Genomic DNA, 18,072 nt, shown 5'->3' on the forward strand with positions numbered 1-18,072 from the left:
ATTCATCATCGATACACATCCTCCCAAGCATCACGAATCTTACCGCCTCTAAGCTTATTTTCCTGCACATAAACAGAAAGGAGTGAGCCTAATGCCCAGCAAGGAAAAACCTAACACATAGTCATATACACAATTTCATAAGAAAACATAAAGACTTAACATAATACATATAACATACACTTATTATAATGGCCATTATTACTTGGGGTCCCATAGACTAAACAAGCATATGCCCATGGGGTTAATGGGGTCCTACTAGCTAAGTAGGTCATATGCCCATAACCCATTTGGGGTCTTGTTAGTCATATGGGTCATATGCCCAAGCCTACATACACATATACATATCATAACACTTTTAATAACATAAACATATAGATAACATAAGCACATAACATATTAATTCTAGCCTATTTTCCTTACCAAAGTTACCGGGATAAAATGGACTGAGTTAGGACTTTTGGAACACTCCTAAAACCACAATGAACAAGGGTGAGTCTAAAGAAAGGAGATGAAATGAAAGAGAATAGGAAGACTAAACCATTAAACGAAAATATGCTTACCACCACTTAAGTGCTTAAGAACTTGGATTCCCTAACCAAAAATAAGAATAAGGTTAGGGGACTGAGTAGAAGGTTTTGAGAAAAGAAATAACATAGAATACAGAAAGGACTAGAGTTTTGGGTTTACCTCAAAGATTGCAAGATCAATCTAACATCCACCGAAATACTATAGCACTCACTTACTTCCCAAGTGTTTGATAAACTTATGATGTTTAAGCTTATAGTTTTTCCCCAAACCAAGTGTTTACACTCTCACACTCACTTAACACTAGCAGCCTCTGAACTTAGAGAAAATGGTGAATAATGGCTGGGTACTAGGTCCTATTTATAGAGTTTGGGAATGAAAATATCTTGATTTTACTTGGAATAAAAATAATGGCTTTTTAGGTGAAAATCATTTGAATAATCGTTCAGCAGAGGCTGAAGACTCGTTCAGAAGATGCTGGACTGTTGAAGGAGTTTGAATGGCTGAAGGGAAAAGAATTCAAATGAATTTGAAAACATGCTGGTGGAGGCGATATATCGCCCCCCTATAGGCGATATATCGCCTGGACCTTTGTTCCCGATGCGACCGTGCATCGATTCGTGTTTTCCGTATCTACGTGCTGCGACATATCGCCCCCTATAGCTGCGATATATCGGCATACGCAGAATATTTAAACACGAATTTACACATTTTTAGCTAAGTTTGAATGAACTAAACAGCCTTGACTAAGCCCTCAACGTGCTCAAAGCTGCTGACTGACCCTATACATTCAAACTTTTACCCTTATTTAATTTAATCCTAAAAAATACTTAATCCTTAATTACCATTCAAAACATGTGCTTAAAATCCTATTGGTTGATGTCTAAACCTTATAATATAATAATATATTCCTTAATATCAGACACATTAATCAAACCTTAGGTTATACTTAATATTCTTAAACTATAGGTTAAACTTAGAAAATCTATAAGTACTACTATGAGTGTCCAAATAACTCCCGGTCTGAACCAAAAATCCAAAGTAACAATGATAACACTAAACATACTATAATACTACTAAACAATTAGCTAAGTAAAGTTCTTGGACTCTACAACTTCGTGACGGGTCTGCCAAAGATGAACAAGCAGCATGATTCCGCTTGGATAGTCATAGATAGACTAACCAAGTCGGCTTATTTTCTGCCTGTTAAGACTTCATGCACGGCAGACAAATATGCAGACATCTACATCCATGAGATTGTACGATTGCATGGAATCCCCAAGACGATAGTGTCAGATAGAGGATCAGTATTTACGTCAAGATTTTGGAGAAACTTACAGCAAGCTATGGGTACTAAATTAAGCCTTAGTACAGCTTTCCATCCTCAGACAGATGGGCAGTCTGAGCGTACGATTCAGATCTTAGAGGATATGTTACGCGCGTGTATATTTGATTTCGAAGGATCGTGGAACAAGTACTTACCGCTGATCAAGTTCTCGTACAACAACAGCTACCAGTCGACGATCGGGATGGCACCTTATGAGTTGCTATATGGACGAAGGTACCGATCACTGTTGCACTAGGACGAGGTAGGAGAAAGGCAGCTCTAAGGCCCGAAGCTGTTAGACAAGCACAAGAAGCAGTAACGCTTATTAGACAGCGTATGCTTGCTGCTCAAAGTCGTCAGAAAAGCTATGCGGATACCAAGCGACGCGATGTGGAGTTCCAAGTTGGAGATCAAGTCTTCCTAGAGATATCTCCTATGAAGGGTGTCAAGCGGTTCGGGAAGAAAGGCAAGCTCAGTCCCCGATTCTTAGGTCCTTTTGAGATATTGGACAAAGTGGGACCAGTTGCGTATAGACTAGCCCTACCGCCAGCACTAGCCGATAGTCACAACGTCTTCCACATCTCGATGTTACGCAAGTATGTGTCGACCCATCTCACGTCCTCAAGTACGATACCATAGCGCTCCAGAAAGACTTAAGTTATGAGGAACGACCGGTTAGCATCCTAGATAGAGGGATGAAGCAGTTACGGTCCAAGAGATTTCCTATAGTCAAAGTCCTATGGAGCAATAGTTCTGAACGCGAGGCAACGTGGGAGTTGGAGGAGGACATGCAAGGCCGGTATCCGGAGTTATTTGATAAGTAAATTTCGAGGACGAAATTCTTTTTAGTAGGGGAGAATTGTAGAGTCCAAGAACTTTACTTAGCTAAGATAGATAATAGTATGATAGTATTTATAGCATTATCGTTGTTACTGTGGATTTTTGGTTCAGACCGGGAATTATTTGGAAACTCATAGTAGTACTTATAGATTTTCTAAGTTTAACCTATAGTTTAAGAATATTAAGTATAACCTAAGGTTTGATTAATGTGACTGATATTAAGGATTATATTTATTATATTATAAGGTTTAGACATCAACCAATAGGATTTTAAGCACATGTTATGAATGGTAATTAAGGATTAAGTATTTTTGAGGATTAAATTAAATAAGGGTAAAGTTTGAATGATATAGGGTCAGTCAGCAGCTTTGAATACGTTGAAGGCTTAGTCAAGGCTGTTTACTCCATTCAAACTTAGCTAAAAATGTGTAATTTCGTGTTTAAATATTCAGCGTGTGCCGATATATCGCAGCACGTAGATACGGAAAACACGAGACGATGCACGGTCGCCTCGGGCCTACTGGCCCAGGCGATATATCGCCTACAGGGGGCGATATATCGCCTCCTTCAGCATGAATTCAAACTCTTTTGAATTCATTTCCTTTCAGCCATTCAAACTCCTTCAACAGTCCATCATCTTTTGAACGAGTCTTCAGCCTCTGCTGAACGATTATTCAAATGATTTTCACCTAAAAAGCCATTATTTTTATTCAAGTAAAATCAAGATATTTTCATTCCCAAACTCTATAAATAGGACCTAGTACCCAGCCATTAGTCACCATTTGCTCTAAGTTCAGAAGCTGCTAGTGTTAAGTGAGAGTGAGAGTGTAAACACCTGGTTTGGGGAAAAACTATAAGCTTAAACATCATAAGCTTATCAAACACTTTGGGAAGGGAGTTCTATAGTATTTCGGTGGAGGTTAGATTGATCTTGCAAATCTTTGAGGGAATCCAAGTTCTTAAGCATATAAGTCGGTAAGTATGTTTTTTATGGTTTAGTCTTTCCATCCTTTTCATTTCTTCTTCTTCTTTCAACTCACTCTTGATCATTATGGTTTTAGGAGTGTTCCAAAAGTCCCAACTCAGTCCATTATATCCCGGTAACTTTGGTAAGGAAAATAGGCTAGAATCAATATGTTATGTGCCTATGTTATCTATATGTTTTATGTTATTAAATGTGTTATGATATGTATGTATGTTTGTAGGCTTGGGCATATGACCCATATGACTAACAAGACCCCAAATGGGTTATGGGCATATGACCTACTTAGCTAGTAGGACCCCACTAATTCCATGGGCATATGCTTGTTTAGTCTATGGGACCCCAAGTAATAATGGCCATTATAATAAGTGTATGTTATATGTATTATGTTAAGTCTTTATGTTTCTTATGAAATTATGTGTATGACTATGTGTTAGATTTTCCTTGCTGGGCATTAGGCTCATTCCTTTCTGTTTATGTGCAGGAACTAAGCTTTAGAGGCGGAAAGATTCGTGGCGCTTAGAGGAAGTGTATCGATGGTGAATGGAGTCAAGGGGCCGAGCGTTATTCGATTCGAGGATGTAGTCTCATTTTAATTTTTATGATTTTATGTGTATTTTCCGCACCAATTATGTAATGTCTTTTATTTTAAATCATCTTTTGTTTTAAAAACAATGGGATCCCATAATCCTTCTTAGTATTCTTTTTATTTGTAAATAACTCTTATTTTGCAAGTTGCTCAATAAATTATGGTATTTTCGTAAAAATGTAAGTTTTATGTATAGTTTCATTAATGGTCCAAATAGTCTAGAGTAGTGGGTCATTACAATACATGTTTTGTCGCCGCTACATCACTAATCCACTTATCCTTCTTCTTGTGGAGGTGCTTGAATGTGTCAATCATGCTCGTAAGCTGGTGTAGAGTCCAAGAACTTTACTTAGCTAAGATAGATAATAGTATGATAGTATTTATAGCATTATCTTTGTTACTATGGATTTTTGGTTCAGACCGGGAATTATTTGGACACTCATAGTAGTACTTATAGATTTTCTAAGTTTAATCTATAGTTTAAGAATATTAAGTATAACCTAAGGTTTGATTATGTGACTGATATTAAGGATCATATTTATTATATTATAAGGTTTAGACATCAACCAATAGGATTTTAAACACATGTTATGAATGGTGATTAAGGATTAAGTATTTTTGGGGATTAAATCTAATAAGGAGTAAAGTTTGAATGTTATAGGGTCAGTCAGCAGCTTTGAGTACGTTGAGGTCTTAGTCAAGGCTGTTTACTCCATTCAAACTTAGCTAAAAATGTGTAATTTCGTGTTTAAATATTCAGCGTGTGCCGATATATCGCAGCTATAGGGGGCGATATATCGCAGCACGTAGATACGGAAAATACGAAACGATGCACGGTCGCCTCGGGCATACTGGCCCAGGCGATATATCGCCTACAGGGGGCGATATATCGCCTCCTTCAGCATATGTTCAATTGTTTTTTAATTCTTTTCCTTTCAGCCATTCAAACTTCTTCATAAGTCCAGCATCTTTTGAACGAGTCTTCAGCCTCTGCTGAACGATTATTCAAATGATTTTCACCTAAAAAGCCATTATTTTTATTCAAGTAAAATCAAGATCTTTTCATCTCCAAACTCTATAAATAGGACCTAGTACCCAGCCATTATTTACCATTTGCTCTAAGTTCAGAAGCTGCTAGTGTTAAGTGAGTGTGAGAGTGTAAACACGTGGTTTGGGGAAAAACTATAAGCTTAAACATCATAAGCTTATCAAACACTTTGGGAAGTGAGTTCTATAGTATTTCGGTGGAGGTTAGATTGATCTTGCAAATCTTTGAGGTAACCAAAACTCTAGTTCCTTTCTGTATTATGTTTCCTTTCTCTTAGTCTTCTACTCAATTTCCTAACCTCATTCTTATTTTGGTTAGGGAATCCAAGTTCTTAAGCACTTAAGTTGTGGTAAGCATATTTTCTTTTAATGGTTTAGTCTTCCTATTCTCTTTCATTTCATCTCCTTTCTTTAGACTCACTCTTGTTCATTATGGTTTTAGGAGTGTTCCAAAAAGTCCCAACTCAGTCCATTTTATCCCGGTAACTTTGGTAAGGAAAATAGGCTAGAATCTATATGTTTATGTTTATGTTATCTTATGTGTTATGTTGTGATATGATATGAGTATGTTATGAATATGTTGTGCATGTGTTTGTTGTAGGCTTGGGCTTATGCCCTATTTGACTAACAAGACCCCAAAAAGATTGTGGGCATATGCCTATTTAGCTGGTAGGACCCCACTAATCTCATGGGCATAAGCTTGTTTAGTCTATGGGACCCCAAGTAATAATGGCCATTATAATAAGTGAATTATGTGTTATGATATGTCTTTACGTTATTATGAAATTATGTTTATGTTTATGACTATGTGTTAGATTTTTCCTTGCTGGGCATTAGGCTCATTCCTTTCTGTTTATGTGCAGGAAATAAGCTTTAGAGGCGGAAAGATTCGTGACGCTTAGAGGATATGTATCGATGGTGAATGGAGTTAAGGGGCCGAGCGTTATTCGATTCGAGGATGTAGTCTTGTTTATGTTTTTATGGTTTTAAATGTATTTTCCGCATTTTCTATGTAACTCTTTTTAGTTTTTAATTTATTTTTGTTTTAAAGACAATGGGTACCCATATCCTACTTATTTTATGAAAGTAAACTTTGTTTCTACAAGTTTCTGATAAATTATGGTATTTTCGCAAAAATGTAAGTTTTATGTATAGTTTCGTTAATGGTCCAAAAAGTCTAGAGTAGTGGGTCATTACAGCTGGCCAGTAGACAGGACCATCTAAAAAAGCAAATTATTTAAACATTGCTACTGTTGACGCGTTTTTTCGCCAACAGTGAATTATATGAATAAGTAGGAAGGATTAGTGCTTAATGGTAAACCGTAATAAGAAAATGATAATGCTCAAGGAAGCTGGCAATCAACTATCAAGAGAAGAAAAATGATCACTCCATTTTACATTGTTCAGAGGTTAAAATCCCCCTAGTCCACGAGTCAATATTATTACTATTTCTCTCTCTTGCTATTTTTACAGAGTATTTACCTTACAAGAAGAATCCAACCCTTTGCACTACTCAGGGTTTCGGTATTTATAGGAGAATGATCTCTGAGTAGGTATTGGGGTCATCCCATGATCTCTTCATTCTTCACGTCATCTCTGTGACACTGATGATTAATATCTAAACCTTACATTGAAGTGTGGTCTAATCAATAGGTAAAAATGGATAATGGGCCGCATGGCCTAAATCAAGTGTGGGATGTCTGATCACGCACGTTTAAATTGCGTATCCAGGAATTCAGGAATAAAACAGACACATGATGTCTGTTATATGCACGTTTATATTGCATGGTCAACTTTATAAAGACCCTGGGGTATGTCAGGCTTATGTGGTACCACGAGCTTAATGTAAGTCTAGCTCGTGTCTTTTGGTGCCATGTTTATACAATGGTTCTAGGTGCTAAGCTGCTAAATGATTCATCAGTTCGAGCTATTCTTCTAGGGGATCCCTCCAGGTTTCCCCGAATACATGGTGAACACGTGGCGTATTTCTTATGGCTATTTATTAGTTTGCTTCTCCCGAGCTACTTCAACAAAGAACGTGCTGATACTCTGGGCGTACATTTTCCCCCCAAGCCCCTGCTCGTGATCTATGACGTCACTTTTGACTTTCACAGCGGGGGCTTTTAACTTTCTTTTCGATTATCCAGACCCTGTCCATTACTTGAGTATCGGACACGTGGAACACCGTGATTGCCATCTGTTCGGGTTTCGAGGATTGTATTAAATGGCATGGCCACCCTTTTGCCGTCGTTTCGTCTTTCGAGTTATGACCCTCGTGTCTCACATTGATTTGATCGGACGGTCCTCGTTTCCTCATGCCTCTTACGTATAAATAGGGCTGGCCATTTTCAGTACTCTTTACCTTTTATTCGAAAATTTTCTTCATGTTCTCTCTTCTGAGTCTCAAGAACTCTTCTTCTCCTTAACACCCCAGAAGTCCCCATATTCTTGCCACAAAAACCCTTCGAACGCCCCAGTCTTGAGGATTTCTCTAGGGCTTACACCTCTACGCTACTTGCACCTTTCATCTGGAAAATATACTGTAAGTTTTCTGCTTTTTGTGTGTTTCAGTTTCCTTTTTCTTTGACATGCAAATCTATATTTCATAGTCATGAACCGTAGGTTGTTTCTGAATAACTTTGGCGTATATGTTTTGATTTTAGGCATATCGAGTAGGTCCTAAAACATGTCTAAGATTGAGAAGTTCATAACTAGGCAATTTCTGGGTAAATTTAGGAAATACCCACTCGGGGTGTGGAAGGCGAGAGGTTTTTAGGGTGTAAATCGGGTAAGTTAAGGGTCACGTTTCCTAGGTGGTTTTTCTTTAAAACCCTCCTCCCACGGCCAGTAGTGGCCTGACTCGCCTGACACACGGATCCCTGAATATGTAATGACCCAACTATTTCTAAGACCTTGGACCATTAGATCTACTATACATAACTACTATTTTGGGAAAGATACATAAGAAATAATATAACTAACTTTATTAAATCTTGAAATATTGTATCAAATACATAATAGAAAATATGGCATGGGTACCCATTGTTTAAAACATAAAACATAATTTTAAACTAAAGAAAATTGTTTACAAAACTAAATGCGGAAAAACATGATCTAAAAGACTAAATATAAATAACTTCATCCTCGATCGACACGCAGTCCACTCAGTTCGTTCATCCTCAACACACATGCCAAGCTTCCAAGAATCCTTCCGCCTCCGTATCTAGTTTCCTGCATCACACTAAAAAAATAAAGGAATGAGCCTAATGCCCAGCAAGGAAAACCTAACACATAACTCATATTCATAAAATTCATAACGTAGCATATAATAAAACATATCATAAACATATGTCACACATACTATAATGGCCATTATTACTTGGGGTCCCATAACTAAACAAGTCATATGCCCATTAGATTTGTGGGGCTTGCTAGCTAAGCAAGTCATGTGCCCATAAATTTATTGGGGCTTGTTAGTGAACAGGTCATATGCCCAAGTCTACAAACATACACAATATAACATTTCATAACACAACATAACATAAGATAACATATCACATATCATATAACATATAAAATCCTATCCTATTTTCCTTACCAATATACCGGGATGATGAGAACAAAGTCGGGATTTTGGAACACTCCTAAAAACCATAATATAGAGGTGAGTATACTAAAGAAAAGAGATGGAAAGAATAAACTACACCATCGAAACGATACTTACCAACGAAAACCTTAAGTTCGAAGAACTTAGATGCCTAACCAAGAATAGAAAAGACTGAGTTAGGATTTGAGCATAGAAGAACTATAAGAATCAATACAGAAAGGAACTAGAATTAGGAATACCTTGAATGCTTCTATGACCGAACTATACCTCGAAACCGAAATACACTATAACCTTACTTCCCAAGTGTTTATTAAGCTTATAATCCCAATCCAAGTATTTATCACTCTATAGTCTCACTCTATAGTTCTAGGAATAAAAATCTTCTTTTTGGCTTTGAATAAAAATAATAAATTTAATTGAAAATATTTGAATATCCTTCAGCCAAAGGCTTAGGAATTGGTCAAATTTTTCAGAGAGATTTAAGGATTCAAAGCTTGATTTTTAAAATAATAAAAACAAATAGAATCCTAACTTCTAACTCCCTAAATCTCGTAACTCTAAACTCCCCTGCAGTAAAATCAACATATCTGGAGCTGTAGAACTCTAATTTGAACTCTCTTTATACCGTTAGAAAGCTAATTAAATTATCTACAACTTTCTAGAAATACTATTTTTCGAAATTCATAACATAACTGGGTCAAAAATAGGTTGAAAGTTACAGTACCCTAAAGTTACGAAAAATCTATTTACAACCTAATCCACAAATAAATAAAATTGTGACAAATATCATACTCCTATCAGATTTTGGTGAAGACTAAGTCTTATATTTATCTTATTTTATCATTAAAATAATAATTTCTTAATAATCATACATATAATAAGTGTCATATTCCTATTGGCTCTATCTAAACCTTAGGAATAACCATGCTCATGACAAGTGTCATATTCTTATTAGCTCTATCTAAATCTTAGGTTATAATAATTATCATATTAATAACCAACAATATTAATCAAACATTATGTTATAATTAATATTCTTAAACTATAGGTTAAACTTATAAAATCCATAACTATTGCTAGGAGTTTCCAACTAAGTCCCGGCTTGAACCAAAATCCACAGTAATGAATATACTATAACTAATACTAGCTATTACTACTACTACTACTACTACTATCTAACTAGCTAAGTAAATTCTGAGACTCTACAGAATATCAGGGGTCTGTTGGAAAACTTAGGCACGTGGCACAGGCAACGCGTGGCATCATGCGGGCTGATATCGCATCAGCTCGCGTGTTAGGACACTTGCCTTTGCTATATCTTTTGTTAAAAAATTCCACGTCGCCTACTAAAAATGTCCGTCGTTTTTATTCGATAGGCGAGCTGATGGCACCAAAGAAAGGAGCGCCTAAGAGGAACGCGGCTGGCTCATCGTCCCAGCAGCCTCGCAAGGGGAAGGAGGTCATCCCCGACTCCCCCCTTCCGGAGTTTGGTCCCGTGGTGGAGACAAAGGTCGCGGTTGCTCCAGAATGCCTTCTTCGAGGCCGAGAGGATCATCTCCAGGATTACGACCCAAGGAAGGGTCAACAAAATCCTCTTATCCCACAATATTGAGGCTGGGAAAGGGTCCTTAATCACTCGACCTCCCTACGAGGGGGAGCAGAGCTGCTCACCATTCCAGGACGACTTCGCGGCTTGGAGTGACGAACATTTGAAGGCTGGCGCCTTTCTCCCCCTCGACCAGTACTTTGCGGACTTCCTCAACTACGTGAGGTTGGCGCCATTCCAGCTCCCCCCCAACTCGTACCGGCTGCTGGCAGGATTGAATTACCTGTTCCTGAAACATGAGTGGGAGGTCCCCACTCCGGCAGACAGCCTTTACTTTCTCTGCCTCAAAGCCAGCTCGGACCAGAGGGGACGAGGGGACAGGTTCTATTACTTGACCCGGTTCCCTAACTCGCCTCCAGTCATTAAGCTGCCCATGCACCCCAATGACTTCAAGGACCAGTTCTTTATATCAAATGGATTCCACAAAATTACACTTGAATACCCAAGTTTTTTTTACCAATAAAATAACTTCTGTCAATATTTTTTTACAGCAGTAGTTACTTGGACGTTAAATGCAAGGTAGTCAACTACGTGGTAGTATATAATTGACCTAGATCATTTACTTTTTATTTTTTAATTAAAAATTTTATTTAAATATATATATATATATAAGCATATAAAATCCAAAAATCATTAGAAATTATTTAAAAGTCATTTTGAAAATTAAAAATATGTAAAATTTTATTAAAATAAACAATACCAGTAAAAATTAAAAAACTAAAACCACAAACTTTAACTGATTGATTCGATGACTTCCTTTTACTAGTGTTTCGTCTTCTTCTCCTTCTTCTTTCTTTCTTTCTTTCATTCTTTGCAAACCCAAAAAAGTTAAGTGACAGAGATGGGTGGAGCTAGGATTTAACACCGGCAAGGCAGGGCGGAGGAGCAAAGGGGGCGAGTGTAGCAGAGATCTATTGTGGAAAGGCAACTTCTTTCTTCTTCGTGCTCAAGTCGTACTGGGTATAAAGTACTGAACTTTTTTCTTTATTTCTCATCAATGGTGGGTTTGTGGATCTGAAATCTATTGTTGAAATTATGTCTTCTAGTCAGTAGATTGGTTTGTGGATCTGAAATCTATTGTTGAAAATGTGCCGGGAATGATGAGTTCTTTTCTTCTTCTTCTTCTTTTTTTCTTAAGGAAACAATATTAAATAGACGATGAATGAATTCCCAAATCAGATCTTGTTTATTTATTTTATAGTGGAATTAATTTAGGTTTTAGAATTTTACTATTTTTAATTTTTAAGAAGATTATTTATTTTAATGAAATTTTAAAATATTTGTTAATTTTAAATAATTTTTTATTTAATTTTTTAATTAAAAACTAAATAATTTGGACCAATTGGGTACGGTTGTCAAGAAATTACTCTAATCCCTATTATGATCATGCTCAAGAATCCTAGCAATGATGTTTTTCTTTTTATTCCTTTACTTTTTTTAATTTTTTTAATGACATATATGATTCAATTGGTGACGGGTGGTGTTACGTATTGTTTTGTTTATTACTTGGTTGAAATTGAAGAATTTTGTATCACACCAAAGCAGAAAAAGTCAGTTTGAGACTGGTTGCTTTTTTTTTTCTTTGTAGAAAAGAAAACAGAAACGCAGTTGATTAAAAAAAAAGCTGGGCTAGAGAGTGAGAGAGGCCAGCATGAAACAGAGAAGAAAAATAGAGGGAAAGAGGAGAGAAAAAGTGGGTATTGGTACTTTGACTTGAAGATTCAGTGGTTGTTCTCATTAATTTTAGCTCAAATTTTGGGTGGTGAAGCCTGCAACATCTCTAAGGTACTCTCCTACTATAATCATTTGGTGAGACCCAAACTTTTTCTATGTATATCCATTTTTATAGATGATGACTATGTGTATTGTTGATCCAATATTGTATCTTGATGTTGTTGTGAGCCTCTAGTTATACTAGAAAAGAACATTGTAATCTCATTATTGAACTTTGGTGATAATGGATGATTTAAGCGGATTACGGTCCCCGTAGTTTTTCCCACATTATGTTTCCATGGAAAATTCTTGATTTGTGTTTTCCATTGCTTGTTTTGCTTTAGTTTATATATTGATATTGCTAGTTGTGGTGTTTGATAAATAATCTCATTTTTGACATACAAAGAGAAAAAAGTTTGTATTTATTGCAATAGGTTTTCCAACAAAAACAGAGCCCAACGAAAACACAACAAAAACACATACTAAAGACCCAACAAAACAAGCAATAACAACATCCAACAGAAACTAATAAAACAAAACCAAAGCTGGAACTTCAAATATAACATGGAGAAATTGATAAGTTGTAGAAATGACGACGATATTGGCCACCACCACAACTGAATGGCATTGAAATACAACATTATCAATCCCAGCTCCAAGCTTCCATTTCATCAAACTTGTGTTCTGGTTACTGTCCCTTACAGCAAAAGCCAAGAGCAAACCTTAGTGAGACACTACCACATCAGAGTTGTAATACTATCCAAATAATATATAAATATATATATATATTAAATAAATTGGGTTTAAGAACTTTTCATCTTATAGCCTAGTCTTGTACAAGTGTCATTAGCAAAGCTGATAGTTTCCCTTACATGCATTATATAAAAAATAAACTTGCAATTTAATTGAACTTTAGGAAAAAAAATTATATAATAGAAAGTTGCAAATAAGAAAATTACTTACTAATTAGTGCAAGGATAGTTTTCTCCGCAACAAAGCCCATTTAATGATGATCATCACATAAAGCCAATCTCCTATGTTATGCATCACCTTAAAATAAGAAAGTCTCCAAGAAGTATTGATCATCAAATTTCCACAAATGCCACAAAATCCGATAACAAATCCAGCTCCAGTTCCTTTGTAAAACCAAGGTAGGTCAAACCACTCTCCACCATTTTCATCATCACCTTCATTGCCATAATAAGTTGAATGTAAATGATCACGGGATGTCTCATCTCCCGGGCATGAACTTGATAGAGGAGGTCCGCAAAGTCCAGGATTCATGGAATATATAGAAGCATTATTAAAGGTTTGTAATTGAGTACCAGTAGGAATTCTTCCTGGTAAAATGATCAAAGAATATTTGAGAGTTCACCAGCCATGAAAGTAAAATGTAATACGATGGGTCCATCTCTTTAGCGTATAGAATCAAGTGTGGAAAAGGAAACTTATTATTTACTTCATGTCCAACATTTTTTGGTTCAACTCTCTATCTTTTCATAACGTGTTGGTTGGTTAATTTCGTAGCAAAATATTCATTTTCTTATAGTTATATAAAAATTAAGAAAATTAAAACAGAATTTGGCATTCTGTGAGCAATCTGATTATACTACATTATATGTGACATAGCAGATTGCGAATATGTTCCATTACATCAACTTTCTTCTGTTTTTTTTTATTTTATTTTAATTAAAATGTTGATTGTGATTGAGTACTTGGTAATAATAGAACAAACACAGAAATTTGAATATATATATATACAGAAACTAAAATAGAGAAACAATAGTAATATGGTGTCTCACAAAGAGAGGCTCAAAAATAACAACTACAAACAAATAGTAATGACAAAGTAAACAACAACATATATATATATATATATATATATGGTTATCCAATACAGCTGAGTGAACATCAGATAGATAGACAGAAGACCTATGGACGATGTCGTTTTGAAGATTCCATCCAAATTTGTGTTCTGGTGTTACTGTCCCTTGCAACAAAACCCTAGACCACATCAAATTTGATCATAAATACTAGTACTTATTATATATGATCATTCCAAAAAAATGAAATATGAACAAAAAAATCACTTACTTGCCTTCACAAAGAGAGATGTGTGCTTGTTGATTATGTCCTCTCTGCAAATGAAAAATAATACCCAAATTAATTACACTCTAGTCTTGTCCAAGTGTCATTAGCAAAACAATACACATTGATAGATTCAAACAAAGAGAATTAAAACTTACTAGTTAGTGCCGAGCTAGTTTTCTCTTCAACAAATTCCACTTTACAATGATCATCACATAAAGCAAGTCGCCAAATCTATGCATCATCCGAAAATAGGACATTCTCCATGAAGTGTTTATCAATAGGTTCCCCCAAACGCCACAAAATCCAATAGCGAATCCAACTCCAATTCCCATGTAAAACCATGGCAAGTCAATCCATAATTCTCCACCATCTTCTTCATCATCATCATCTCCTTCATTATTGTCATCTCGTTGGCATGTCTTTGACAGAGGAAGCCCACACAGCCCAAGATTCATTGCATATACGGAAGGATCAAAGCTTTGTAGCTGAGTACCAGTAGGGATTTTTCCTGACAGTCTATTGTCCGACAAATCCATGTAACTCAAGAAATGTATTTCAGCCAAGCTTATGGGAATTTCGCCATGTATTTTGTTGTGGGACAAATCAAACACTAGTAGGTTAGTCATGCTCCCAATATTTATTGGAATCCCCCCACTCAAATTATTCCTTGATAGATTCAGTTGAACCAATTGAGAAAGATCAGTCAATTCAGCAGGAATCTCTCCATTCAATTTGTTACTTGATAAGTCAATAATTCTCAGCAATCCCAACAACTTATCATATCTGTGCTCTACTCCTTTCCAAGTGACTGTTGCATAATTCATATACAAAATATTGTCATGGTATGACACAACATCCAACCCAAAAGTTCCTCTGCCATAGTCGATGTCTGAAGTAAGGGTAGAATTCAAATATTTATCCGCTTGAGCCATTGCAGTGAAATTTTTAATGCAATGAGGAATGGCTCCTGATAAATCATTCAAGGAAAAATCCAATATTTGGATTTGAGTAAGATGACAAAGATTCAATGGTATACTTCCATTAAATTTATTTGACTTCAAACTAAGAAAAACCAACTTGTTTAGTTTCTCTCCAATCCATGATGGTATTGGTCCTTCCAAACTATTACTCGGCAAATCTAGAACTCGAAGTGAAGTGCAATTTTCCAATGAGGAAGGCAAACTTCCTGAGAAGTTATTGTGTCCTAATTGTAGAGTTTCAATGGTATTCGTTTGAATTGAGCTCGGAATCTCTCCAAACAACTTATTGTATTCTAAATTTAGAATATACAAATGGTGGAAACTATCCCAGCAATCTGAAATATTTCCAAATAATTTATTATGAGAAAGATCAATAATTACTATTCGCCTGTACTCATCTTTTGATTCACATAGAAAAGACTGCAAGTCGGTGAATTTATTATTGGAGAGATACAATTCAGTTGCTGTAGATGACAAAGAAGGTGGGACAGAACCTTGGAATTTGTTGAAACTTAAGTCAACTATAAAATTACCTATTTTCCCACTATAATTTGATGAAGAGGATCTCACATATGAATTATTGCCATCGTGTAAATATGGAGAATTTTTCAACACTCTAAAGTGTTCTATTGATGGAATATTTGGCAAGGTGCTATTAAGTAGATTTATGGACATATTTAAATAATTCAAGTTGGAAGTAATATTTGTGAACCAAGAAGGAACAGGACCTGAAATATTAGAGTTGGAAATGTCTAGATAGGAGACATGTGTTTGAGTTTGGAGCCAACTAGGAAAATAGGGACCTAACTTGCAAGAATTCATTCCAATGAAAGTAAGCTGAAATGAAGGTATCCAATTGGAGTTGAATTTCAATCTCATAGCTGGATTATATGATAAATCTAGAGTTTTTAATTTGGGACACTGTAGGTTCACTTCAGAGATAATCCCAGAAAGAGAGTTGGAAGAAATGTTTAAAGTTTCAAGATAATTAAGCTTGCCAATACTTTCACTCGAAGTACCATCCAACTTATTGTTGGATACAGTGACATATGTCAAATTTGGCATTGATGAAAGATCAGGCAATAGCCCTGTGATTTTGTTGTTATCCAAACTCAACATTTGAAGACAAGGAAATATCTTTAAACGGTTAGGGAAAGAACCCTCCAACTGATTATTATCAAGATATAAATATATCAAAGATGGGAATGTGTTTTCAAAGTCCTCAAGATTTAACTCACCAAGTTGGTTAAAACTCAAGTCTAATCTCTCCAAAGAATTCTTGGTGGAACCTGCCAAGTTTTCTAGAAGATCATGAAATGTTCCACTAAGATTGTTATGAGACAAATCCAAGGTTTTTAATTTGGTAAGGTTGCCTAAGGATTCTGGCACTTCACTTTCAATTTGGTTCCCTGACAAATCAACATTTTCAAGAGATTTCGTGTGTTGAAAGGAATTTGGAAAAGGACCATTTATGATGTTATCTACCATGGAAAGATCTTTAAGAAGAAAACTGGAGTTTAAGAACCAAGTAATTATTGTAGGATGTATAGAATTCCCAATGAGATGAAGTGATTCAAGAAATTTGAAGGAATAATTTGTATGGGAAAGAGAGGAAGTATCTACCTTGGGAAAATGACAATTTGATAGGCGAAAGGTCCTCAAAGAAGTGAGTTGGGAGAGCCATTCAAGATTATCAACGGTCCTTTCAGAAGTGCTTGAAAGACTAAGAAACTCCAATTTGGTGAGATTTCCAAGGTGTGGTGGAATAAGTCCGCTGATTGGATTCCCGCTAAGATCGAGATATGTAAGCTCTTTTAAAGAGAAAACAAACTTTGGAATCCGAATAATGTTCATGCCAACGAGCTGCAAGTGGTTCAAATGCTTCAGTTCAGCCAAAGACGACCCAAACTCACCATGGCCACCGATTCCGTTTAGACTTTGATAAGAAAGATCAATAGCGACGACATGATTGGTCTGGTTGTCACAAGTGATGTAACTCCAAGCACAACAGTTTTGACTTGTGCTGATATCGGTCCAAGAGGAGAGAACATGGTTAGAGTCATTTAGAGTTTGCTTAAAGCTGAGGAGAGCCTCTTTCTCTTTGTGTATGCACTGAGGTTGATTACTCTCTGAACTCGCCACATTTGCAAGGCCAATCAAGAGCATAAGCCCCACTATTTTCATCATTATGATTTAAAGCGTAAAAAGTTGTAAGGAAATTTGTGGTTTGCATATTCTTATAGGCAACACAGTACTCTATTTATGTATCACTTTCTAGGAAATTGTATGAGATTCATTTAGACAAATCTAGGTGTACAAAATAGACTTTTCAATATCATGGACTGATTGTATCTGCAATAACTTGGAATTGGAAAATTAGGCAAAGTGCTGAATTCTGGACCTGACTTGCAAGACCTGAATTCTAGAGTTAAATTTGAGATTCAATTTTATTAGTTCAACACCCCATTTTGTAAGTCACCCAAGCATGGACTCTAGAGTAGCGTGTAGAATCAATCAAATTCAGAAAATAGACTTTTATATTAATAATTATGGTTGAATTAAAATTTTTTTTTTTAAGTCAACTCATTATTCATAACGTGTTGGCTGATTTTATATCACTTTATAAAGTGACATGTGCTAAAGCACATTCAATCCATTGAAAGTATATTTGTAGGAAATTTCATAATTTTAATGTCCTCTTTATATGAACCACATATATATTCCAACCACATATAATTTTAATGTCCTCATTATGGTCTGAAATT

The 18,072-nt window shown here is 35.9% G+C and overlaps 1 protein-coding gene and 1 long non-coding RNA gene across 5 annotated transcripts; one reads left to right on the forward strand and one right to left on the reverse strand.

The window, feature by feature from the left end:
* The first annotated feature begins 11,216 nt into the window (after positions 1-11,216).
* On the forward strand, positions 11,217-12,522 carry LOC133781474 (uncharacterized). The gene is made up of 2 exons (XR_009870127.1): positions 11,217-11,483; positions 12,112-12,522. It is a non-coding gene; the product is annotated as an uncharacterized LOC133781474 (long non-coding RNA).
* Positions 12,523-12,635: 113 nt separating this feature from the next.
* LOC133781473 (receptor-like protein EIX2) lies at positions 12,636-17,069 on the reverse strand. Of its 4 annotated transcripts, none has more exons than XM_062220466.1 (5): positions 16,931-17,069; positions 14,483-15,642; positions 14,335-14,374; positions 13,200-14,240; positions 12,636-12,927 (listed from the first exon to the last, which is right to left on the reverse strand). In XM_062220466.1, the coding sequence occupies exons 1-2, from the start codon at positions 16,989-16,991 to the stop codon at positions 14,486-14,488; spliced, it is 1,218 nt and encodes a 405-aa protein (XP_062076450.1). In that variant the 5' UTR covers positions 16,992-17,069; the 3' UTR covers positions 12,636-12,927; positions 13,200-14,240; positions 14,335-14,374; positions 14,483-14,485. The 4 variants fall into 4 exon arrangements, with proteins under 4 accessions (XP_062076450.1, XP_062076451.1, XP_062076448.1 ...); XM_062220467.1 differs by having other exon boundaries at positions 13,200-14,220; positions 14,331-14,374; XM_062220464.1 differs by having other exon boundaries at positions 14,331-14,374.
* Between the last annotated feature and the right edge of the window lie 1,003 nt (positions 17,070-18,072).

This window comes from Humulus lupulus, chromosome 6 (genome assembly GCF_963169125.1).
Source record: "Humulus lupulus chromosome 6, drHumLupu1.1, whole genome shotgun sequence".
Taxonomy (NCBI): Eukaryota; Viridiplantae; Streptophyta; class Magnoliopsida; order Rosales; family Cannabaceae; genus Humulus; species Humulus lupulus.